General features: G+C 38.2%; 1 protein-coding gene across 10 annotated transcripts in view; it reads left to right on the forward strand.

Moving 5' to 3' along the window:
* MEF2C (myocyte enhancer factor 2C) overlaps nt 1-27,036 on the forward strand; it is a 180,384-nt gene that overhangs the window by 75,207 nt on the left and 78,141 nt on the right. For 7 of the 10 annotated variants that reach the window (XM_088838474.1, XM_055429053.2, XM_055429059.2 and 4 more), the window contains 2 exons: nt 1,235-1,430; nt 21,475-21,678. In XM_088838474.1, the coding sequence (XP_088694600.1) occupies nt 1,377-1,430; nt 21,475-21,678 (258 nt within the window). In that variant the 5' untranslated portion in view covers nt 1,235-1,376. The remainder of the gene's footprint in view (nt 1-1,234; nt 1,431-21,474; nt 21,679-27,036) is intronic. The other 3 variants (XM_055429054.2, XM_055429056.2, XM_055429057.2) reach the window with 1 other exon arrangement.

Consider the following 27,036-nt stretch of genomic DNA (forward strand, 5'->3'; position numbering starts at 1 on the left):
TGTTCCAATAACTTTGAATTGGAGCCAAATAATCTATTAAATAGCCAGGACTTGGGCTTAATGTTACATAATACATGTGGGAATTTATCAGGTTGGTTGTCAGACACCAACTAAAATAAACAGGGAAACTCTGAGCAACATGTTAAGTATTTGCATTCTTTGAGGGAAGAAGGGATAAAATGATTGAAGCTGTTGCTTGCAAACTAAGAAGCCATTTGTGGAATGCCTTTTTGTTAACTTCCACATTTCACAGCAATTCACTTTCACTCAAATATTTTCAGATATAATTTAAACAAAGAAGAATACTTTCAATATCCTGGATTCTCTGGATTTATCTTACATTATCAATGATCACTTCTCTCATTTTATTTCATGGCCTAAGGTAGCCAGTATATGACAAGATTCTATAATTTTGTATCTTATTACCCAAAGAGATATGATATGTCTTCTTAAAATATTTATATTTAGGGGACTGACAGCTTATAGTCATAAATGGAATAATACTCTAATCTTTGCACCATTTTTTTCTTTTCTGTGAGTGATTATCTTTTTTGATTCTAGTATTCAAGATATAGCTTAAGGGCTTTCAAAAGGAAAAGGAGATCTCACAGCTGATAGCTGCTTGTTATGTAAGATTAAATATCCCACATTATTTTTACAGTGTTCCCATAACAGTGACTTTTTAAAAGTAAGATTAAAGGATTTAGATTTAAATTAGTTGACATTTACATATATCAAATAGCACTTTCATAATAGTCCATCCTATTTGCATAACGAGGGACGTTATCACCTCTGCTGTCAAAACATGAGATTGTTTTCCCTTCAGAAATGAATTAGCTGCCCTACTTAGCATACACAGGTACATAAAGGTTCATTAACTCTCTGATTTAGGTAATTTTTCATAACAGAAGGGTAAAAATAGTCACCTAATTTCATTAAAAAATACTAAAAATCTCTTTGCAAAAGATATATTTCAAGTGTTGGGCTTTAAAGAATAGATTTCATCATTTAAATGACTTGTTAAATTACTTACAAGAGTCTTTTAATTATAAAAACAAACCATTTCTACTTGATATGTTCCTGCATGTGATATATCATGTACTTTTAATAAATACTTATTTTCTGTTCATTTGATTTGTTTAGTTCCAAAGAATTTTTTAAAAAATAGAATGTGATAGTTCTTATGAAAGTGGCTTGCTATTAAAGTAGTGCTGAATTTTTATCTTTTGTTCAGCAGGAACGAATGCAGGAATTTGGGAACTGAGCAGTGCAAGTGCTGAAGAAGGAGATTTGTTTGGAGGAAACAGGAAAGAGAAAGAAAAGGAAGGAAAAAATACATAATTTCAGGGACGAGAGAGAGAAGAAAAACGGGGACTATGGGGAGAAAAAAGATTCAGATTACGAGGATTATGGATGAACGTAACAGACAGGTGAGTGGGGTAAACTTTTTTGGTATTATTATTTACAGGGACCGTTTATTACATTTCCCCCCAGATATGTTAAGGGTTTTGAAAGCATTTCAGCTTATCCATTAAGAAAAGATTTAGTGAGTTAAATGTGGTCTGTTTAAGTGCTAATATTCTGTTATATGTACAGGGTAAAAATCATCCTATAGTTAAAAAATATACTTTACACATTCATGATTATTCACCTTTTACTTCAACATTAATTTTAAATGGGAGCTGCATTTGTGTAACATAAATAGCTTAATAATTGAGTGAATAAGCATAATATTGCTCTACTGCATGCATCACCAAATAAAGATATTCTTAGATTCGTGGGAATGAGGCCTTTTGTGGTCCTCCACCTAAAGGTTTATAATATGGGCTAAGCATGGAGAAGGCAATGGCACCCCACTCCAATACTCTTGCCTGGGAAATCCCATGGACGGAGGAGCCTGGTAGGCTGCAGTCCATGAGGTCACTAAGAGTCAGACACAACTGAGCGACTTCCTTTCACTTTTCACTTTCATGCATTGGAGAAGGCAATGGCAACCCACTCCAGTGTTCTTGCCTGGAGAATCCCAGGGATGGGGGAGCCTGGTGGGCTGCCGTCTTTGGGGTCGCACAAAGTCGGACACGACTGATGCAACTTAGCAGCAGCAGCATACTGTGTAAAAATAGTTTTCATTTTGTTCACAGTGAAAAAGAGTTTGAAATACATTCAAAATATTTAACATTGTGCTAACAACAACAGAGAAGATACCCCCACAAAATATTAGCACCTTCAAACATACAGGCAAGAACCATCAGTTAATTCATACCATTTTCTCTAAACCTTTGAGTTTTATAAACCTAGAGGCACCTGATGTTATAATTTGCTTTTAGAACTCCAGTGATACCTTTATGATACAATTAATCTATTCTAAAGACTTTATGCATCCAAGTGCTCTATTCAGCAAAGTCTTGTATATTATGAAAATTTGTGATTTGACTCTCTTTTTCTTCACGCTTGGGGAGAGCAGATTTAGTTAGGTGAAGTAAGACTAACTGTGTGACAAGATGGAGCTGCATTTAAAAAGCTTTTAAATGTGACCCTTATTTTCCATTGGTTTCCCATATATCTCCTAATCACTTCCCCATGATTTATCATCCCTTGAAGCTCAAGCCATCTTTCCTTTGTTAAAAAGAGTATATAAGCTCCAGTGTCTAACTGCTTCTTTGAGTTTCATTTCTTTTCTGTGAACCCCTGTGAATTAGTGTCAATGTATGTGTCAGTCGCTCAGTCATGTCCGACTCTGCGACCCTGTGGACTATAGCCCGCCAGGCTCCTCTGTCTATGGAATTCAGACAAGAACACTGGAGTGGGTAGCCATTCCCTTCTGCAGGGGACCTTCCTGACCCCGGGATAGAACCTGGGTCTCCTGTATTGCAGGCAGATTCTTTATTGTTTGTGCCACCAGGGAAGCCCCCTGTGAATACAGAAATATTAATAAATATATTGTTTTTCTTCAAAAAAAGAATAGTTGGGTGGTTTGTTAATGTTAAATTAACATTAGGATGGTTGCAACCAATAACAGATACCAGTTCTAAGAGACAGTACTGCCAGATTCCAACCATTGCAATGGATAATGGAACCTACGGAACAGATGTTCCTTGACCCTGGGGGAGGAGAGTGTCTTGCCTGTTGCCCATTGAAAGCTAAGAAGACAGCCTTGGGGAAGCCCCGCCAGACTGTAATTTCCCCCAGATAAAAATGTTCTTTCTTCCCTACTGTGCCTTTTTGTCTTCTTGTACCTTCAAGTGAGACTAGAGCTTATTTGTGCTTTAAAACTTTTTATTGCTACATGTGTAAATTATAATGAATGCAAGTTGTTATTTATCCCATCAAAGCCAGTATGCCATTAAGTGATAAAGAAACTTTTGAGATTTTCAGGTTTATACTCCTTTAAATTGCTGTGTTTAAGGTACATATGACTTGAGCTATTTTTGGCGAAAATTGAGCTAAAGGATGAATAATGCTCAGATTTATGATGGATTCCTTCAGTGTTTTCCTAAACATTGTTTATTGCTATGGGTCAAGCCAAAAAGCAATAATTCTGTCAATATTAAAAAGCCCACAGTATTTTTAATTGATTTATAGCTTGAAATTGAAGACTGAAATATTGAACATCATATACCACTAACTGTTTAGACCTTACTGTTTGGGCTAGCACCTATTTGAGGTGCAGTCAAAAATATATATGAATTAGCATCTACACTTTATTAATAATACCAGTAATATGGGGGTTCATGAAATCTATTGTATCTTCTTTTTGCTTACAAAGACAAAAGAAAGGTTTTTCAGGTCGAAGTCATGAGCTTTCATTATGCTTTATAAAGAAATACGAAGCTCATATAAGCATGCAAGAATGTTAACACTATTGAGCTACAAATGAACGTCTCTTCATGATTTAAATACAACCGCATCTACAGTTGCTATCACTGTCACCAATGTTAGAAGTCGTAATAACTTTTAAGAGAATAAAATTTATTTAAATTCAGTTTAGTTAGTCTTATCTTTTATAATCCTGAATACGAATTCCTTGGTTTTATTCTATAGAATGTAGGATCTGGGTAGTCTTTACTTAGGACTTCCCTGATGGCTCAGAAGGTCAGGAATCCATCTGCAATCCAAGGAGACACGGGTTTGATCCCTGGGTTGGGAAGATCCCCTAGAGAAGGAAATGGCAACCCACTCTAGTCTTCTTGCCTGGAAAATTCCATGGACAAGGAGCCTGGTAGACTGCACTCCGTGGGATGGCAAACAGTCAGACGTGACTGAGCACACTAGCACATACATACACCGTCTTTTCTTCAGTCTTTAGGTTCAGTTGGCCCTGTGATTCAGTACACTTAAATAGAATTGGTAAAATTGAAAACTTCCATGTTTTAGTATATATTTCAGTGATTATTGTAAATGGCTATTGACAATCTTAAACAGCCACCTTACTTAAAAACAGTCATCTGCATGCCTCTCATCTACTGCAAGAGTGATCATAAGAGCCATTTGGGAGAGAGCCTAGAAGATGTAGGTCACTTCTAATAATCAGCACCAGCAAACCTGGAACAGCATGTCGTCCAAAGTGAGGAGACATCCCTAACCTAGGCTCCCTTTAAAGTGTGTGTTCAGATGTTGAAAAGCGTTCACTGCTTTGCCCATTTGGAAGTTTCCCCCCACTGTAGACTCCTTAATAGAACCTCATACAATAGCTTACTGTCATCTTTTCTCAAAAGTAGTAAAAGCCTACCCTGCCATCGCTGGTGTTTATTTGGCTATACAGAACAAGGTGTGTTTTTACAGAATAAGAAATACTGACTTAAAGTGTGAAATGAAATATTACAGAGCTGATGTGATAAGTTGTAGATCATTAAGAAATAAAACTGTGGGAAAACAGAGCGGCCGACTGTTTAAATTGAATTTTGCCCTTACTTTACTTTTCATTATGGCAGTAGGCAACAGCTAAAATTCAGGAACTCTGATTATATACATAAAATAGTTTAGGGGAGGGAAAAAGTAACAGCTTGTTTTTTTTTTTTTTTTTTAATTTTCCAGAGTCTCCAAGTTTATGAAAAGCACTTATTTCTCAATCTCTAACGTAAACAAGGTGATTTCTTAAGCTACTATATAAAAATAAAATCATGAATTGTCAATTTGTCTCCCAGAAGTTTTCAAATAATTTGAAAGTAGCTACATGTACCAAGAGCTACATATTTATTATTCCATTTAATCCTCATTAATTCCATTTACAGCTGAATAATTCATTTATTTATTAAGTCAGCAAATATCATTTGTTCGCAACCTGCATAACATGAAGTGCTCAGCGATAAGCCAACTGAATCTTGTTCAGCTTATTGTCTGCTGTAGAAGTCAGCAGCCTGGTTCTGTAAAGGGCCAGATAGCAAATATTTTTGGCCTTGTGAACTGCACAGTTTCTGTCTCAGATGCTCAGTTCTACCCTTGGAGTGAAAGCGGCAAAGGACAACACATACACGAATTTTAATGTGTCTCTGTTTGAATAAAACTTTACTGGCAAAAACGGGAAGCAGACAGGATTGGCCTGTGGGCCTAGTCGGATGAAACAGACGTGAGATATGCAAATATGTCACAAAAATTTGGTTCACATGTGTTATGAATGAAACTCCCCAAATGCTATGAAAGAATAACAGGAGGCGCTTTATTTAGATCGGGGGTGAGAGAGAGGCTTCCCTGAGGAAATGCTGAAAGATGGGAGCAAAGAGATGTTTCAGAGTTCAGCAGGAGACAGCATTCCAGAGGGAACAGTGTTTGCCAAGCTCCTTTAGAGAGGGAAGAGCTGGCTGAGGAGTCAGAGGAATGCCCCAAGGAACTTCCTTGAGCCTCCTGTGTGTAACTTTAGAGAGACGAGAGAAAAGGTTTAGATGCTAGGCAGGGCCCAGATCATGCAGAGCTTTGAAGTCAGAGAGTTAACACTGGGTGGTGACCAAGATTTGAGCCCAAATCTTTCAGATTCAAAAACAAAGTAAACTGTTTTTCAGTTATGTCATGCTGCGTTCTGTATAAGATAATGGCTTAGAGCATAGTTTTATGTCATTACTTTCTCCCATTACATACAACATCCTGCGTCCAGCATATCATGGTGAAGAGCATAGTGTTTAGAGACACATAAACCTTGTTCTGGCCTGAGTTCTGCCTGCTACTGGCTGTGTGACCCTCCAGCAAGTAACTTGACCCCTCTGAGCCTTGCTTCCCTCATCAGTAGAGGGGAAGATTGAAAATTAGTACCTGCTTCATTTGGTCATTGAAATAATTAAACTGGGGGATAAATGTAAAGCACCTAGCATGTGATGAGTGCCCGAGAAGTTTACCTATTAGTTATCGCTGTTAAGACTTGAGGTCTTTGAACCATCAGTTATTATAGTTAATGTGATTTCTGTCAAAACAGCTCCTGTGCTGTGTAGCACTCTAAAGAATGGACCTTCATTTCAAGTGGATTGTTACCCGCTTGAAAGGATATCAGGGAGATGGAAGGAAAAGTGGAACAAAGTAGAGCATGTATGCATGCTTCCGACTCTTTGTGACCCCATGGCCCACCAGGCTCCTCTGTCCATGGGATTTTCCAAGCATGAATACTAGAGTGGGTTGGTCCTTTCCAACCCAGGGATCAAACCCCAGTCTCTTGCTTCTCCTGCATGGACAGGCAGATTCTTTTACCACTGTCCCAGCGGGGCAGCCCGAAACAGAGTAGAGTTGGGGCACAAAGGAGCCTTTGGAAGCTAACAAGGGGCAAGAGAATCATTTCTAAACAAGAACCAGGATGGCAGAGGATGGCTAGTGAACAGGAAGAAAAATCACACAGAACATTTGCAGGGCAGGGCTCGTGCCAAGGATGGGGAGAAGTAATTTCCCGATTTCTTATGCTTGTGGGACTTACTTTGAAATGTATGTTCCTGACCAAATTATTCTGAACTACTTGTCACCATTTTTATCACTTCTAGCTTGCAGCTTATTCTCACACTACAATTTCAAGTCTCTCCACCTGCATTTTTTGTTCTTACCTGTGAGTTACCTTCGTCAATTAGGCGACAGTCTTAGCCTCCTTCTGATGGTACCAGTTGTTACTGTGCTTCGGAAACAGCCAGATTTTTAAACGAGCTTTGTCCTCATATGACTCTTTCTGCAAACAGAATATACTTAGAAATCTGTTATATCTGTTACATCAAGAAAAAAGATATATGAAAATCAGGCATGCTTAACCTAAACCTGTTTACTTAATATGTTTGTATTTTAAAATTTCAGCTTTTCCACTTTGAGAGGATAGGAGAGACACACCCAAATTTATTTGTGTGACTTGTTCTAAAAAAGATATTTACATATTTGAGTAGCTACCAGAGAGAAATATTTGCCAAAGAACCCAGTTAGGACCTAATATAGTAAGTTAAGGCATAAAGATTATTAAATGTCTTAAATTCTTTTCTTCCATCAGACCTGGCACACTAACAGTTTTTGCCAGCAAACAAAATTTCATGTAATTATCAGTGCAGTATCTGGAGCACAAATTAAAGACAATTAGCAACATTCTCCTGCTAATAGAATAGGAGAATCCCCTTATGACTAAAGGGGATTAGTCATAGCTGTTACATTTTGTAACTTTTTCCCTTTTCTTATGTCCCTATCTCCGTTTCCTTACATGACTTATGATTATTTTAAGTGGGCTCAGAAAAAATAGAAAACTAGAGAAATATGTTCAGTGTAGATGCAGTCTGACAGTTTCTACGTACTGAGGTTTTTAAACTAAACCTGATATTTTCTAAACTAAAAAAAAAAAAAAAGAGGTACATTGATTTTCTCAAATGACTCTTTTTTAAAAAATGAAGTTTTACTCCTTAATTTTCCTAGTTTTTCTCTATTTTAGGTTCTTAGAATTTTAACTAAAATTTTCAGTGGAATTTTTACTCTAATGTTCCTTCAAGGTAATATCCAGAATATCAGGGAATAAAAGGGCTAATTATGGTGCTTAACTTGAGAGTTCGCAGCCTACTAACCTAGTATAAAATTTGTTGAAGTAGAGATATTCAATCTTTAAATGTGAGGAATTGGCTAACATAGAAATGCAAATAAATTTCTTCAAGAAAATATTTTTTTGATAAATTCTAAGCCAAGAGTTAGAAGAGAGTCATCCAAGCACACTTTTCTTCTGTCATCTTCACAAACAGAACTTCCAGATTTGTCAGTTGCTTGTATGCATGTCAAGCAAATACAAATTATTTGAGAGGAAACTATGCTTTAAATAGAAGCATTATCCATGTTAGACAGTGAATATCTGGAACCTTTTTTTCAAATTAAGTGATTAAAAAGTTCAATCAGTGCCAAAGTGTTGGGTTTTTTACAATCTCTAAATCCATAATAAACCTGGAAATAACTCATGATGGTGATGATGGTACCACTTTTCCCTCAATACCATTTAACAGGTCACTGCTAAATTCATATTGAATTTTTTCATTAAACTAATTTTATAAAATGAATCAATAAATAAAAGTAGTATATATCATGGCAATGCAATAGGACACAGCAGTGCATCTCAGAATTCAATTGCAGGGTATTTTGACACAGCCTGTGCATGCCTGCTCAGAGGTTCCCTGTGCATATAAATTAAATCACTCTTTTGTTATTCATAAAATCACAAGAGGAAAAGTTTTTATTAGAGAGTTGAAATTAAGTGGTGAGAGACTGAAAAAGAAAGCCAGAAGGGAAAAGTGACAAACTACTTCTGCAAGACTCCAAATCAAAGAAAGTGTAACCAAAGAGCTCAGATGTATGTTTAACAGCTGTGACATCAAGCCATTCCTTTCTGTTCTATTCCTGTCAGTTTGAAAACAATTCACAAATGATCGCCCAGCTCTGTAGACGAATCATAGAGATAGTACACAACACGTTTTCTGTACCTTCCGTGTGGTGTGGGACATTTTATACTTTTATAGCTAGATCTGTTTATTTATTGCCAAAAAGAGATTATCTGAACTGCCATGTAACTATTCATTAGCTTTTACTTTAGTGAGAAGTCCAAGAGAGCCCAAAATGTTCATAAGGAAAAGGGTAACTGTCTACTCTTGATTTCTGTCTCTGGATTTAAGAACTTAGCTCTGAACTTGAGGGCGTCCAGACTTTTGTTGTTTCAGTTCTAATTTGTGTATCTCATACAATTTCCATTTAAAACTGTAATTTAGAAAAATTTCAGTGCTTATATTTCTCGTGTCTCCCTCACTCTGGGTGGCAAGTTGGCACCGAATGGCACCTCCACCTCTGAGTGCATGCACACATCATTCTGCGCTGCAGATGCCCTTGTGCTCTGCAAATGCACACGCTTTCTCTGACATTGTATTACTGAGAAACCAGCACTAAATATATTAACATTATAAATAGACCATATATACGTCATAAACCAAGATGTTTCTTCCAAACTGTAGATTAAAGAACATGTTGCTAGTTGTTTCAAAAGCCTTGTACTTTGCAGTCTAGACTTCCTTTAAGATTGTAATTTATTCATTTAAAATGAGCTCCTTCGAAAATTATTATAGTAAAAGTATTTTTAAAGCTTACATCCCGGATAGTCTTATTGAAGACAGGTGGAACCCCCTGCCCCCACCAAGAATAATGACTTTGTTTGGAAGGGGGAAAAAAAATAACAACATAGTTAAAGTAAATGAAATTCCGTAATATGGAATATGTATTTGTGTTTCTTTTGAAATATGTTGGACCACTAATAGGAATAAGAGAACCACTGTAAATGTTTGGATATTTGACTTAATTTTAAGTTGGAACAGCTTAGCTTAAGAAATCACTAACATTTAAATATCATTTCAACAAATGTAACTGTTTGGAAACTACAACAGAGACAGCCTCCTGCCTTCTGTCTTGCAAGGATTGATTTGGAAGGCCCTGAGGGAGAAAATATTGGAGTTGGGAGGTAAAACTGAAGCCATTGTGGAAAGGAAGAAGTTACACTCTTCCTGTTATGACAGGAAACATAGACAAATGTGCTTCCTGAGCATTTGCTCAGCAGGGAATGAAGTAGTCTTTGACCTTTACCTTAGGTACATTCTGGCTTTGTTAAACTAGTAAACATGTTTTTGACCCCAAAATATTAATCTGTTTTATTTGATTCTTTTCAGACTCAAATGATATATTTCATGTATACAAGATAAAGAGAAATAAGTATTTGTTTCATGACTGCATCTGCAGATTGAATTTAGAATGTAAATCAGCCTCTTAAGAAACCAAGCAGACCTCAACAGCATGTATTAAAAAATGTAAAACATATTGCATTATATCTAGTCTCTTTTTAAAATCCAAAACATTCTTAAGCTTGAAAGTGGACCACAATGAAATCTTTTAAATCCTAAGTGTAATCATTATAGCTTATCATCTTCCTTGTCCTCATGTATATAAATATATCAGAGATCAGCCATGACAAGTTTTAAAACTCAGACTCTGCATTTGCTAATAGATACTCAAGTTTAACCCATGCTTTTATTATGCTTCCTCAAAATAGTGTGCAAAGCACAAGATTTAAAGGCCCGTTCTGAGGGTTGGGGTGTTGACTTAGGGTGAGGGGGTCTGTAGAGTTCTAAATTCCATATGCTGAGCCCCCCTATTTTAATCCTTTTATGGCGTTCAGAATTTTAGGAAGGATTGCCTGCAACCCTTTGGGAATCCTACTGCATTGCAGCGAAACGGGGCTCAATTTGCTGGAGGCTAACGAGGACAATAGTCCTCTTTGCAGCAGAACACTCTGCTGTCTCATCCTCACAAGTTATGCTGGAGGGTTACAAGCACATGGTAGCACTCTGCTTAAAAGAGTCCCTCTCTGCTCTTTAAAGAGCCTTTCATTTATGGTGGCAGGCCCCGTCATTGTATAAAGGAGCGCTTGTCTAGAACACAAGTCTGCAGTGGCCCTACTTCCTCCCACCGAAAGTAATCATCAGGCCTAAAGCTCGCAAGCCTTTCTAATGACAGACTGAATTAAACAAAATAAAATTGAAGAGGAAGACTTTAGAACAGTCGCACCATTACTTACTGTCAGGAACAAGCCGGGGGAAGAAAAAGAGCATTTAAGAGGGCATTTCCCTTTTTTTTTTTTTTTTTTCAATTAAAGATTGTCGTGGCAGACTCTTGACTCCATCGCTAACCCTTTAAACACAGAGGAAGACCTAGATGCTCTCTGGATTAGAGAGCGCATTGTATCCTCCAACTGCCCATCTCATTCCTCATTAGTCACTCCATTTCCTTAACTGGGAGGAAGCGGAGAGATTCTCTAGGCTGTGGGTGAGGAGGGGTGGATCTAAAATATTTTCGTAAGATGACAGTTGTATTCATCGTGACTCTCTTTGGGAGAAACAAAACCAAACCTGATAAAACCTCAAAACTTTGAGACTAAAAGTAGCTGGGTTTATTAGTCCCAAACTATGAAACTACTATTACTTTATGAGTTGAAATGGGTAAAAAGTTCTCCACTCATTGAGCAGTTCAATTAAGATCAGGATGAAAAATTCTGATTGGTGGGAACACTGGAGATCCATAGATAAAGTCACCCTTGCTCCCCTTGGTAATACATCTGAAGTCATTTAGAGTTAGGTGTCCATTATTCTCATAAATGTGAATAGCTGCTGTTTCCGAAAGTCTTTTTCCTTTCATTTATTCTTGCCTATAAGGTGCAAGGACTCCCACCGTTAAAATGTGGCAGGAAAGTTCTCCTGAGGTGACTTTATGAATGGAGCCAGGATTGGGAGGGTGAACAGAGGCCTGCGTGTGGCGTGGAGACTCATTATTAAATGCCCTTTCTGTTACCCAGTCGTCTAACTAATTTCCCCGCCCTGTAGGAAATGACACAGGACTTGTCCTCTGTTTTAGAACTTGTTATTTACATTGACTGTGAGTAAATCAGAGACCCACCTCTTTTATTCTGGCTGTAAACACGCTTGTATTTGCTCACAACCAAAATGCTTCTCATTTTGTGAAATTTAAACAAACATCCATAAATATAGAATGAGTGTGCCCGCTAGTGCATGCATGAGGTTCTCACTGGCTTTAGCAGTCCTGTCTGGAGGTCTGAGGACAGAGGTGGCTGTGGAGTCCACACAAAAGGAGCTTTGGTTTATTGTCAGAACCTAGAAACTAACTTCTCAGTGTTAGTATTTTAGTTCTGTGTTGTGTTTTTTTTTTTTTTTTTCACTTTAGCCTAGAAAGCTATCCTTATACTAATTAATAAGTGGTGCCACTACTCTGCTTCTTCTCCACCTCAGAATTGCTGGCTTGTACAATGCTTGATGAGTGGCTGTTGAGGTCCATGTTGTGCTGACTTTCAATCCCTAAAATGCACTGTTATCTAAAAGAGGGAAGAAACACCAACTAATGGGAAGAAAGATGGATGTTGTGTGAAGAGGGCTCTATTTCTGGTTCATCAAGGACTAGTTTTGTGACCCTGGAATAAGGCAATTCATGCCTTTGTTTGCAGTATCATCTGAGAAATGGGGATGATAAACTGTGCCAAATAATAACTTCAAAGAGATGCTGTCAGATGATGCAAGATAGCTTATAAAGTCTTTGAACTTCTTAGAAAAAAGTCACCAAAAGTCAACACTCTTATCTAAAAACAGTTATAAAAAATATATGCTCCAATTTCACCAACAAGCCCCCACACAAGATTTGACCCAATCCAGTTTTTCTCCTATTCATTTTTACCAAATGTATGTTTAAAAACATATTTACAATAAACTGTAAGCTAATGTAACAAAAAGAAAAATAACTAGATGAAATTTTCTCCCTCAGTGGCAAACTTCATATTAGCATAGTTTGAGCTTGCACAGAGATTCATTTTGAATTACAAAAAAAAATGAGTAATTATTCCATCCATTCATTCACTCAACAACTATTGAGCCAAGCATTGTTGTGGGACTTCAGTTTACAAGAGCAGACAGGAGATGTTCCAGCCTTCAAGTGAAGCTTGAGGTTTAGTTGAGAGAGAAACTCTTAAACATGATGATGGTGAAACAAGCTAGCAGATCTTAGGAGAGCAGTCTTTTACAGTTTATAACAAGAAGTGACTGAGCCTCACACTTAAGAAAAATAATATTACCTACCTTGTATCATGTTTCACAGTCAACAAGTCACTGACACTTGTGTGTTCCTTAGTTTAACTCTCATCATAACTCTATAGGATGCCTGTTATTACCTTCATTTTACAGATGAGGATACCGGGGGACTGATAAGTTAAACAATTTACCCAAGGTCAAGAGCACACGGATCATACATGGCGGAGCTTAGACTTGATTTTCAGTTCCCATGTTTTTGCTTCCACACCACAGAGCCTCAATAACAATGTATAGATACCGCTTCTTTCAAAATATGTTAATAATGTGAATTTGTTATTTTATCAATCTGGACAGTTGTTTTTCTGTGCTATACATAATTTAATACTGTCCACTCCAGTTCTTTAGAGTCTTTTTTATATCTCTTCTAACTGTAAAAAGAAAGTGATCTAGTTTTATTTCTTGGAATATGAAAATTAGAAGTGATTATGGTAATGTATTGATGAGATTGAGTAACCAAAATATAAAGCATTCTACAAAATGAAATTGCAGAAATAGATTCTTGTTGGAAATCATATTTCATTCACTCTAAACTTCCCCTTAACCTGAAGGTCTGTGCTACCTAGACAGAGAATCTGAGCATCTAAAATCTGAAATAAATATTTTAAAGATCTCTAGTCCAGCTTCTTGTTTAATTCAGGAACACCTTCTACACCTTCCATGATACGCAGCCCTGCTTGAATATATTCAGGAAAGAACTGCTTCTTAACTTCATGAGGCTAGGTCCGCTGTTGGACAGTTCTCATCACTAGGTTTCCCTTTATTTTGAACCTCTATGATTTTCTGCAGTGCTTGCTAACTCTGCTCTATAGAATAAGACAGAATAACTCATCTGCCTCTTCACATGGCCACGAAGTCTGCAGATCTTGGAAAGTGTTTGGCATTTCTGGCTTAAGCATTCCAGATTCCCTCAATGATTTCTCCTGCAAAATTATTCTCAGACCATACATCAACTTGTTTGCCATCCTATTCAGTTCAGTTCAGTTCAGTCGCTCAGTCATGACCGACTCTCGGTGACCCCATGAATCCTATAGATGCGCTAATTTCATCAGTATCATTAATGTCTTCTTAAAATTCTCAGAGCTCAGTATAGTACCATAGATTAGTTAGTGCTGACTAACAAAGAGATCATTAGGATAATTAATTCCCTCTATCAAACACTAACTTTAGACCCTTTTCCCATAATCAGCTATCACGTTAGTTCTTCTCCACCCTGAGATTACATAATTCTGGGGTTTTTTTTTTAATACAAATGAAGTCTTTAACATTATCTCTGTTATCTTATTTGTGACCCAGCTTTTATCTATTGGGTTATCACCCAGGCTTATGTATTAAAAAGCAGAGACATTACTTTGCCAACAAAGGTCCGTCTAGTCAAGGCTATGGTTTTTCCCGTGGTCATGTATGGATGTGAGAGTTGGACTGTGAAGAAAGCTGATCGCCGAAGAATTGATGCTTTTGAACTGTGGTGTTTGAGAAGACTCTTGAGAGTCCCTTGGACTGCAAGGAGATCCAACCAGTCCATTCTAAAGGAGATCAATCCTGGGTGTTCATTGGAAGGACTGATGCTAAAGCTGAAACTCAATACTTTGGCCACCTCATGCGACGAGTTGACTCATTGAAAAAGACTCTGATGCTGGGAAAGGTTGGGGGTGGGAGGAGAAGGGGACAACAGAGAATGAGATGGCTGGATGGCATCACCGACTCTGTGGACATGAGTTTGAGTGAACTCCGGGAGTTGGTGATGGACAGGGAGACCTGGCGTGCTGCGATTCATGGGGTCGCAGAGAGTCGGACATGACTGAGCGACTGAACTGAACTGAACTGTCTTCTGTGCAGATTTGATAAACATGCCAGCTATACCTTCTTCTACACCAATGATAAAAATGGTGCCTCGGACAGGAAATTTACTGAACTCCATGGCCCATTTCAAGAGACTGTCTTTAAACTTAACACTGGTTAATTAATTCATATTTAAATCATCTAAATTGCTACCAGCAGAAGATATTAAAAAGAGGTGGCAGGAATACACAGAAGAACTGTACAAAAAAGATCTTCCCGACCAAGATAGTCACGATAACGTGATCACTGACCTAGAGCCAGACATCTTGGAATGTGAAGTCAAGTGGGCCTTAGAAAGCATCACTACGAACAAAGCTAGTGGAGGTGATGGAATTCCAGTTGAGCTATTTCAAGTCTTGAAAGATGATGCTGTGAAAGTGCTGCACTCAATATGCCAGCAGATTTGGAAAACTCAGCAGTGGCCACAGGACTGGAAGAGGTCAGTCTTCATTCCAATCCCAAAGAAAGGCAATGCCAAAGAATGCTCAAACTACCGCACAATTGCACTCATCTCACACGCTAGTAAAGTCATGCTCAAAATTCTCCAAGCCAGGCTTCAGCAGTATGTAAACCGTGAACTCCCAGATGTTCAAGCAGGTTTTAGAAAAGGCAGAGGCACCAGAGATCAAATTGCCAACATCCGCTGGATCATGGAGAAAGCAAGAGAGTTCAGAAAAACTTCTATTTCTGCTTTATTGACTATGCCAAAGCCTTTGACTGTGTGGATCACAATAAACTGTGGAACATTCTGAAAGAGATGGGAATCCCAGACCACCTGACCTGCCTCTTGAGAAACCTGTATGCAGGTCAGGAAGCAACTGTTAGAACTGGACATGGAACAACAGACTGGTTCCAAATAGGAAAAGGTGTACGTCAAGGTTGTATATTGTCACCTTGCTTATTTAACTTATATGCAGAGTACATCATGAGGAACTCTGGGCTGGAAGAAGCACAAGCTGGAATCAAGATTGCCGGGAGAAATATCAATAACCTCAGATATGCAGATGACACTACCCTTATGGCAGAAAGTGAAGAGGAACTCAAAAGCCTCTTGATGAAAGTGAAAGAGGAGAGTGAAAAGGTTGGCTTGAAGCTCAACATTCAGAAAACAAAGATCATGGCATCTGGTCCCATCACTTCATGGGAAATAGATGGAAAAACAGTGGAAACGGTGTCAGACTTTATTTTTTTGGGCTCCAAAATCACTGCAGATGCTGATTGCAGCCATGAAATTAAAAGACGCTTGCTCCTTGGAAGGAAAGTTATGACCAACCTTGATAGTATATTAAAAAGCAGAGACATTACTTTGCCAACCAAGGTCCGTCTAGTCAAGGCAATGGTTTTTCCCGTGGTCATGTATGGATGTGAGAGTTGGACTGTGAAGAAGGCTGACCGCCGAAGAATCGATGCTTTTGAACTGTGGTGTTGGAGAAGACTCTTGAGAGTCCCTTATACTGCAAGGAGATCCAACCAGTCCATTCTGGAGGAGATCAATCCTGGGTGTTCATTGGAGGGACTGATGCTAAAGCTGAAACTGCAATACTTTGGCCACCTCATGCGACGAGTTGACTCACTGGAAAAGACTCTGATGCTGGGAAAGGTTGGGGGCGGGAGGAGAAGGGGACGACGGAGAATGAGATGGCTGGATGGCATCACCGACTCTGTGGACATGAGTTTGAGTGAACTCCGGGAGTTGGTGATGGACAGGGAGGCCTGGCGTGCTGTGATTCATGGGGTCGCGGAGAGTCGGACACGACTGAGCGACTGAACTGAACTGAACTGAACTGAATCTCAAATCTATAGTATTGTGATGAGGATTTCATCAAAGACTTTGCCAAATGCATGTTCTTTAAAAATCTGAACTCATTAGAAAGTTCAATCAATTTTTGCTCAATTGAATGCAATCATTTGAACTCTTAGATCCTCCCCCTTTACTTCTGTTTCCTGTGATTGTAAAATTTAGTTTTTACCTTCACTCTTTGTTTTTCATGGTGAGTCATCAGGGCAAGGAATAAAGTCCACTTTTTTCTGAACTTTTTGAATTATTTTTTTCTTACTTCAGGAAAAAAATAATACTTTTTTTAAAAGTATATACTTTTAGTGGAAATTTTTATTGAGACGTTCAGAGTTTAAAACACCATTCCAAAATCCATCCGTTCATTGAGTATCTATTGGTCAGTCTTTGTGAGGCCAGACATGGGGTCTTCAGGGAGAGGCAAACTCAGACAACCAGTCAGCTCTGCAATATTAGAATAAGTCTCAGAATAAACGTTTGTCAAAACTTCTATAATTAATGAATGTGCCTTTTCTCAATTTAAAATTCTATTTCAAGCCCTGATTCATACCTAATAAGTTCCAGAGTAATTGTCAGCATGAGATGTGTGATCCCTGCCCTTATGCTAGGATTTAAAACCCGAGGCTAACATACAGCTTAATACAGAAATGTCTTAATAAAACATCAGCATTATTACATTTGGGGCTGTTTCAAGAGGTAAAGAAAAAGAAACATAAAATGCTCAGTGTTTACAGAGTTGTCTTGCTTTCCATATGTATGTTAATGTGGAGTCTCTTTGATTTTGAAAACTGAATGTAAATTATAGTGCCCACTTAAACAGTATTGGTTTTGCTGTCTTCCTGGTGCACCTTGATTGATGTAGCACTGGAAAAGAGCATCTCTTTGCCTAACTACTGTAAAAACAGTCACCTAAGGGTCGAATATGTTACTGAAGTAGAAATGGACTTGTCCCCATTACAAACTATTCTCAAGTTATGAAAAATGTAATCATTACAATACATTATTATGTTTAAGTGTAAAAGCTCTGAATTGCAATCTTTGTCACTGAGTGGCATATTTTAAATGAAGAGTAATATCCCAGTTCTCTTAAGAAAGCCTAATCCTGAAAAACAATTTTATCTAACTGTGAACAATGAGAAAAAGCATTATAAAATACATTTTGAGTATGCTATGAAGAATATGAACATAATACAGAATTAAAGTTAGCACAATTAAGAGTAGATTTTGAAGATATTTTCTTAAATGCTTTAATACAGTTATCATCATTTCAGTCTGCAGTTTTCATGAAAAGAAGCTATATGCACTGACTTTTTTGACAGGTATTATTAAATAAGTATGCATTATCCAGCAGCCTATTTAGTTACACAGATGTTGAGGAGTACCTAAAAGTAAACACAGATAGTGGCTTTAATGATATTTCTGTGCCGAAATGTACTTTGATGGTGAATGTTGTAACGTGCTAAATTCTGAGGTTTGAGTACAACAGAAACCATACTGTATTGAGACATTCCACCTACAGTTTGTGGTCATGAAAGTCTGATTAAAAGTGGTTTTAGATATATGAAAGTATTTTGGGTCAGTGCCTTCTGCACTGAATGCCTCTATAACCTATTTCACTAACAAATACCAATGTGCAAGTATGTCTGCATATCTAAACTGCATCTAAGAGAATTATTAAAAGACATTTTTTATAAATCTGTATAATTAATAGTAATGATTTTTATCCATTCCAAAAGATAGTCTTTATTTAGCTCATCCCTAATACTAATCATGACTCATCTGAATGAACCAGAATAAAAAAAGTTTCTAAAGTAGTATGATAATCAGATATGAAAACACTAGCTGTATTTTATTTGAAGTACTTTTTAGTAAGGCAATCAATAAACATAAAATAGAAGGTGAGACATTGGCAAATATTACAAAGAAAAATTATCCACGTTGAAGCATAAATAACGTATACTAGTAGATTTTGACTAGCTGATGTCAGCTGGTAAATACCTAAATGCTGTATTTTCCAAAGAATGATCAGTGGAGATTCCATAGTTGAGTTTTATCTTTCTGTCAGAAAGACTGTAGTAAGATCTTCAATTAACCTTGATCAGTAGTCTCTGAGCCACTAAGACAGGTATATTTTGTTAAGTTCTTTTCCTATAAGTCAACCAAGAAAGGGATAAAAACTGAGATTTATTGAGCTTCTATTTTAAATGCAAAGTTTAACTGAACTGAATGTTGTACATATGTTATTTTATATAATCCTCGCAGCAACCCCAAGAGTAGGTGCTATCACCATTTTATAAATGAAAAGTCAAACTTGGAGAAAAATCAAATTTGAGGAAGTTAATTTCTTGTGACTCTTAAATAGCAGATCTGCATTAAAGTCTAGGATCCCCTGAATCCATACCCCATGTTCTTCTCTTTCTGTCATTCTGCCTTCCATGCAGATGTGATATAAGAATATAATCATTATTAAAGTATAGGTTTATCTTTTTAAAGTTCCGTTTATGAATTGCTAAATGAAAATTTGGTGGGGAAAGCTATCACAGTATTTTTTTTTTCAAACTTTTTTAAAGATTTTTTTCTTTTTGATGTGGACTATTTTTAAAGTCTTTACTGACTTTGTTACAGTATTGCTTCTGTCTTATGTTTGGGTTTTGTGGCCCCGCAACATGTGGGATCTTACCTCCCTAACCGGGGATCAAACCCACACCCCCTGCATTGAACGGCAAAGTCTTAACCACTGGGCATCCAGGGAAGTCCCCACAGTTTTATATAACATATATCACTTTGATATTTCTAAAAAACAGCAAAGTAGTTTTTCCTATTTCCTTTTTAGACAGTAGATCTTTACCCTGTGCCCATATGCCTGCTGTTGTAGGCACTGGGGATCCAGTAAAGGGCAAAGGAAAAATGGCACCTGCTCTTGTGGAATGTGCAGTGTAGTGGAAGGGAAACATTAGGTCAGCGATCATCCAGAAGGCCACACAAGTAATAAAATGTAAGAACTATAAGAAAAAATATAAGGTGATGGGTAAAACAAGTATTAACAAACGTTGCGGGGGAGCGAGGAGACCAGGGAGTCAGATTTTCTGTCTGCTAGTCCACACTTCCCGTCAACACATTTATTTAGGAGTGTGGGATTGGGGGTGTTCGCAGTCCACGTGGTGGGCTCTAGTTTGGGTGACTGAGTTTACAATGAGATCTGGGACCCAGGAAGGGGAGCAGATTCGAGATTGAAGATGAAATTTGGGCTTTGGGAGTATGACATTCCTAGGACTTGTAGATAGGCACAGGAGTGGAGGACATCCATTGGATTTCTGGAGACAGATAAGGAGTAGGACTCTAGATTTAGGAATTACAAGCAAGTAGGTAGTAGATAAAACTGAGCTGACCTCTGCAAGATAAGTTGGATTTGAAGGTAAGGGGGAAAAAGTTAAAGCCTCACCTTTGATAATAATAATTCAGTCAGGATTTCCCCAGGTAGATACTTCAGAAACCTTCTTCTGAAGAATGACAGCAAGTGCTCCTCAAAATAAATAAATAAGCAAAGAAATAAACATTCTGTCAACAATAAGTTTGGAAAGCAGATTGAAGTTTTAAAAAGTTGCTCAGCCCTTAATGTACCACTGTGCCTCATTTCCTACACGTATTGAACCATTGAACTTTGGTCTTAAGGAGAATTTTATAGAAATACTGTTCTACAAAAGACCTGCTGGGAAACACTGGGCCACAAAGTCTACAGGTTTATACTTAAGAAAGTTCATGGTTTTGGGTGGGCAAAGTGGAGTTTACTCAAGAGAAGACTGAAATTGGGAACAGTGAAATGCACGTTTGTAGTTGGTAACATTGGCAGGTGGAAGTGTTTGAAGCCAGAGGAGCTCTTGTAGCCGACTCATCAGAAAGACAAGGCAGTGACAGGAGTGAGGTTTTGAAGATTAGGATGAAATGAGGAGGGAATGGTTTCAGACAGGAAGATTGCCTAGGACAGGAAGCTGATAAAGACGGGAATGATAAAGATGCCTGGGAAACAGACGAGGAAACGTGAACCTGGGAAACATTTTGAGGAAAGGGATAATGGGACTTGGTAATAGATTGGAGTAAAAGAAGAGAAAGGCAAAGATAACAATAGAGTTTCTGGCTTGAGAGAGCAAGAAAGGGACACAGAAGAATGAAACCAAGACCCTCACAGTGTTATGGCTAAAGCTCTTCCCAACTCCCTGCTGAATTTCTAGAAAACAGAATACTACTCTGTCTGAAAGTACAGTAAGATCCCTTCAAGTGTTTTCAGTTAAACGGCATGAGACTAAACAATTTTGAGAAGTTTTGAACACAGATCTAAAATATCATGTCCATAATGTCATGTCCAGTCTCCGAGCAGCCAAAATACAAGCTCCAGATTTATAATTAAGAAGTATGCTCACGCTGCTGAAATTGACTTTTTTTAAAAATCTTGAATTGCTCAACGAAACAGCTCCCAGGTCACCATCACTATAACGCCCTGCACGAAATCTGGCATTTACAGTTTCTGCATTCAGCAGCAAGCTAGAAATCACACATTTTCCAGTTCTAAGCAGAAATTAGTTTTAGATCTCTTTGCTTTCTTTCCAAACGCGTTAATGCCAAGGGCTCTGATCACAACACACTTGGTGTTACAAAGGGAAGCAAGTACTGTTTTGTTTTTCAAGGCATCCTGTTTCTCTCTTTTAAAAAACCCGCCTGCTTGCCTTCTTCCAGGTGACGTTTACAAAGAGGAAATTTGGGTTGATGAAGAAGGCATACGAGCTGAGCGTGCTGTGTGACTGTGAGATTGCGCTGATCATTTTCAACAGCACCAACAAGCTGTTCCAGTACGCCAGCACGGACATGGACAAGGTGCTGCTCAAGTACACCGAGTACAACGAGCCGCACGAGAGCCGGACGAACTCGGACATCGTGGAGGTGAGCGTGCACGCGTGCCTGACGAACCCCGAACTTAGGCAGAGCCGCTTGTGTTCGGACCTTCCCTCCTCTCTTCCCTGCCTCCACACGAGCACAACTTCCTTTTTCTAAAATGTTTATATGCCCTCAGGTGTACCCAGAGTTATTGCCCCAATTGTTACTCCACTCTCTCTCTCTCTCTCTCAAAATGCAAAGTGAGAGTGGTATGATAGTAGGGACTCCGGGAATCTGCTCCTTGGTCAGAATCAGGCATCTTGTCAAATTATTAATCTTGTCCTTCTTGAGTCCACCCCAGTGTCAGGCCACCAGAAATGGGAAGTGTGGCTATGGGGACAGCTCACCCATATTTTAGGTGACTTCTCATGATTTCATTTAAGTATATACTAAAGTATATACTTCTCATGGTTTCTTTTAAGTATATGCTTTGACAGCATGCTGCTGCTGCTGCTAAGTCGCTTCAGTTGTGTCCGACTCTGTGTGACCCCATAGACGGCAGCCCACCAGTCTCCGCCATCCCTGGGATTCTCCAGGCAAGAACACTGGAGTGGGTTGCCATTTCCTTCTCTAGTGCGTGAAAGTGAAAAGTGAAAGTGAAGTCGCTCAGTCATGTCCGACTGGTAGTGACCCCGTGGACTGTAGCCCACCAGGGTCCTCTGTCCATGGGATTTTCTAGGCAAGAGTACTGGAGTGACTTGCCATTGCCTTCTCCGCTTTGACAGCATAGTCAAAGAAAAAAATTAAAGTGAGCTCACCATAACTTTTCATTTGTTTTTCTTTATGTCTCTTCTTTCTAATTCATTCTTCCTAATGTATTCTTGCTGAAAGAGTAAAGTTATTCTCCCAGAAATATTTTTCCCCAAATCATATAATTTAATATAGCGCTATTGATAAACGTGGGATCAGAAATCTGATGAAAATGAATTTCTAAATGTCACTTGGTGTTTTATCAAAGTTGGATTTAAAACATGGTTCCATCGTGCCAAAAATAAATAAGCACCACGTTGAAACTCAAAAATATTTTTTTATCTGTTACTATAAGTAACATTGCCATACAATTTTAAATGTTTCCCACATGTATCCTATTTAAATGTTATTGCCTTATAGAACCCTTCGTAAGCAATGAATACCAAACCAAAAAGGAAGAGGTATAATGAAGTATATATCCCCATTATTTAGAGATAAGATGTCCCCATCTATTTTCCCCACCTGTCTTTCTCTTCATGGTTTTCTTGATTATGACTGCTTTTCCAGAATTAAGAGAAAATAAATGTTTCAGAAGTATGTATTCAGAATCAGTCTACCAGAATACAAGTTATTCTTGCCATTGTTTTAGCTGGTTCAATATTATGAAAAAATGTAGTTCTAATCCTGATCAAATTAATGTGCCTCTTACATCCATCTTCTCTTTACCTGTTATAACTGTCTAAGATTAATTCTCATTTCTTTACTTTTACTTGAAGTTTTTTAAATTTTTTTAAATTTTTTACCTAATAAGACCAAGCAAATAATTTCAGAGAAACAAAAGTAGGTGATAAGTAGACCTAATATGTGTATTTTAAAATACTTCAAGATTTGCATTACTACACATTTAGTGTTTCACTGACCGATGATTTTAGTTGTGGGCTTGCCTTGATCTTGAAATTTAAGATCATTTATAAAATTTACCTAGTATGTATTTCAGATAGCATTTTATTCATGCACAGATATAAATGTGAAAATACATAAATATTAACAGTTGTCAAACCTCATAAGTGTTTTCACATGTGAAAGTGCTTTCACATGCATGCTTGTATATATTCACACACAGTTAACATGAGTTCTGAAGACAGAACTCTATACTCAAAACTCCACTTCATTACAAAAATCATTACAATAAACATTGCAGAGCAACAGCAAAAAATTGAATTGGAATTTGTCATCAAACTTGAACTGCTTCTGTCCTTCATGTGGTGGGAAATGCAGTTGAACTGTATTAATCTAGGTGAAATTTTGACTTTTTAGATTTGTTTTCATGAGTTTAAAAATCTGTAAAATTATCTTCTATGGGCTTTGCTCAAGAATATACTCTGTGCTTTAAAGGAGAGTTAAAACTTCACATACTCTAGAGATTTTCATATTCTGGGACAGATGGGTGTCTCAACCAGACTTCTTCAGGGTCATGAGAAGAACACTGAGTTGAAAGTCAAAGGGCTTGCACTTGAACCCTTGCCTTGCACAGTCTTGCTGCTGCTGCTGCTGCTAAGTCACTTCAGTCGTGTCCGACTCTGTGTGACCCCATAGATGGAAGCCCACCAGGCTCCCTCGTCCCTGGGATTCTCCAGGCAAGAACACTGGAGTGGGCTTCCATTTCCTTCTCCAATGTGTGAAAGTGAAAAGTGCAAGTGAAGTCACTCAGTCGTGTCCGACCCTTAGCGACCCCACGGACTGCAGCCTACCAGGCTCCTCCATCCATGGGACTTTCCAGGCAAGAGTACTGGAGTGGCTTGCCATTGCCTTCTCTCTTACTGGGTGACAAACTGGCTACTTCTCAGGTCTGAAGATTTTCATCTCAAAAATGAGGACAGTGAATTCGAAAGTTTTGTACAATATAATTCTTTAAAAAGCAAAAATAGAGTAGAGTAGCAATTCCATCATTATCCTGCCCTTAACATCAATAGATTAAAGTTCTGAATCTCTCAAAAAGACATTCTGAGGCTCCTAGATCAAAACTAGAGAGGCTTTGATTCTCTGAAAATCACATATAAGTCTATCATGATTTGGGACTGGCCTGCTCAACTACCTGAATTACAACAGTCTTCACCATTCGGCTTTCCCACACTGTAGTAATAACTGAGATGATGGAGAAAGCAATCAAGTGGGATCCCTAAGCTTGACAAAGTTTGTACCAGAAAAATACAGAGGGTACTTTTCAAAGTGCATTTCACTGAAATCAGTGTGCCTGAGATCCTTGGTGAAAAAGAAGGGATCTCGGTGGGAAGCAGTATTTGTAGTAAGTTTCCCAAAGTAATTCTTACACACGTGAAGTTTGAAGACCTCTGCAAGACGGAAGACATAAATTGTGTTGCAGGCTAAGAACCTGCGATGCATCAGGGACTTGAGAAATCTATTCATAGAATAGATCTAACACAAAGTTGAAAGTTAGGATAGTTTACTACTCCTGGGTAAAATTTTAAATCCTATTTATTTTAATTTAATGGAATACATTTAACTGAGGAAGTTTAATGAGGAGCATAATATGTTTCATGAAGGGTCATTAGTTTTATATTCCCCATTTGGACCATTACCCCTCTCCCTTAACCCTCTGAAAACAGTTTACTCGCAAGAAAAAAAAAGATTGGCGAAGAGAGAGGAATAACACGATTCCCAGTATTCAGCCTGAAATACAAATTTCTGGGCCATACCAGAGTAGTGTTACAGGGTCATAGGAAATTGTGCAGCGCGTGGGTGTTGAAAGAGATTCCTTCTTTTAGCGAAAAAGCTCTTTGTAATTATCATGTCTTTGCTTGATAATTAGCACTACTGTTACAATGGCACAAAGCCTTACAAAGATTTAATAGACTGGGATCGGGGTTTTTTTTATTATTATATTATAATGCAGCTTGAATGTCTGTTTAGATACAGTGTATAAATATGCCAGATTTTGTAAATGTGTTAAGTTTTTAATCTACTGGTTAGAAAAAAAAAACAATTATTGTATTAAAAACACTTCCTTTGAAGAAAGTCCATCTTATTTAACTCTATGACAAGTATACTAGGTATTTACCCAAAATGGTAGCTTGTGAGGCTGTGGAAATTCAGTGGAGGCTCTGACGGTATTCAGAAACTGCTTCTTTCATCCCCTTGTGCCTGTCTAGCGCCACTCCTGGTTCTCCTGGCTGCCTGCCGACTCCCACAGTTGATGCTGGGGAAGGAGACACGGGGCTGAGCGCTTCAGGATGAACTGAAGATCTCAGGTCCCAGGGGACATGCTGTAAGCCTGCAGAGCCGTTTCTTCACTCAGCAAGGATTTAGCACGCCCCGGCTTACGTTCAGCACCGCTTAAGGACTTCTGAACCAAGAGACAGGCATCCGTGTTAAGGATATGAAACAGACAAAAATTAGCTTGGGAACAGTCAGAGGGCAAAGGAGCAATAATCTCATTAAAGTAATCCAAACTGCTGAAAGGAAGGCTTCAGCTAAACAGTTCAACAAAACTTCAGACACGTCGTTCGTTGATCACCAGATCATTCCAGGTGATCCTTGGAGAGAGAGAAGTCCCAGACAGGTTACCTCATATCCAGCGCATGTTTTCAAACCACAAAACCCACTTGGGAGCATCACTTAGCACCTGGTCAGGAGGGAACCTCTCACCCCTCAGTGACTCAGTAATTCTGTTTGAGCTGCTCATCTAGTCTGGGCTAGTGACTAAGTGACTTTGTGTGGCCATGGGATAAAACATAAGAACCCCTGCCACTCCCTGGGAAATCAAAAAGATGGATGTAACCCCTGCAGAAAGAACCTCTGATTCACAGCTCTCTCAGTAGACGATTACTGGCTTTTCTTTTTGAGATGCAAGGAAAAGAAGAAGAGAAAGTCTGTGTGTGGGCGAGAGAGGGAGCGTGCGAGTGAGGGGGGACAAAAAGAAAGGGGAGAATGAGAGGTAGTATTTATATGAAATTTTATTTTCTGTTACCTGATTCCTGTTTTTGGATTTAAAGACAGTTCTACCAAAATGTCTCCTTGCACAGTAATAATTAAGGCCTGAATTGGGTCTGCAAAGGCCTTCAAATAGCTTATACACTTTAGTATTCCACAGTGCTCCTGAAAGTTATCAATAAGTTAACTACCTTTACATAGTTGGTAAGAATTAAGAACAATTTTTGTTGAAAAGCAAATTCAGCCAATCGTGGAATTGTACTTTACAAACTGTATTACACAAGTCAGGAGTAGATATAACATATCAAAATATGTCTCTTTTACGTTAGCTTTCCTTATATAACCCAATTAAATAGGTTCAATTTTATGCTTATAAAAATGTAGATACATGAAAATATATATGCTTTATAGGTATATGTTACACATACTTTTTCTGAAAGAAGAAGAACATTCACCTATATGGTTGATCATTTGTTGAATTTTCATTCTTTCATGCATTCACTGAACAGAGATTGGCTGAATTCCTGCCATGTGCTGTGTGCCATGGAATGCATAGAGATATGAACGGAACCGAGGTCCCTCAAGGTCTCTTGGTCAAGATTGCTCACAAGGTCATGTGTGATTGAGACTGTAATTCCCTTCTTCTCCAGCCTCACCTTTTGTTATTTCCCTCAGCCACCCCCTCACCCAGTTCCCATCCTATGCTCAAGCAATCTAAAGATG

The sequence above is a fragment of the Moschus berezovskii genome, chromosome 8 (genome assembly GCF_049115385.1).
Source record: "Moschus berezovskii isolate FMDL1 chromosome 8, NW_MosBer_1.0, whole genome shotgun sequence".
NCBI lineage: Eukaryota > Metazoa > Chordata > Mammalia > Artiodactyla > Moschidae > Moschus > Moschus berezovskii.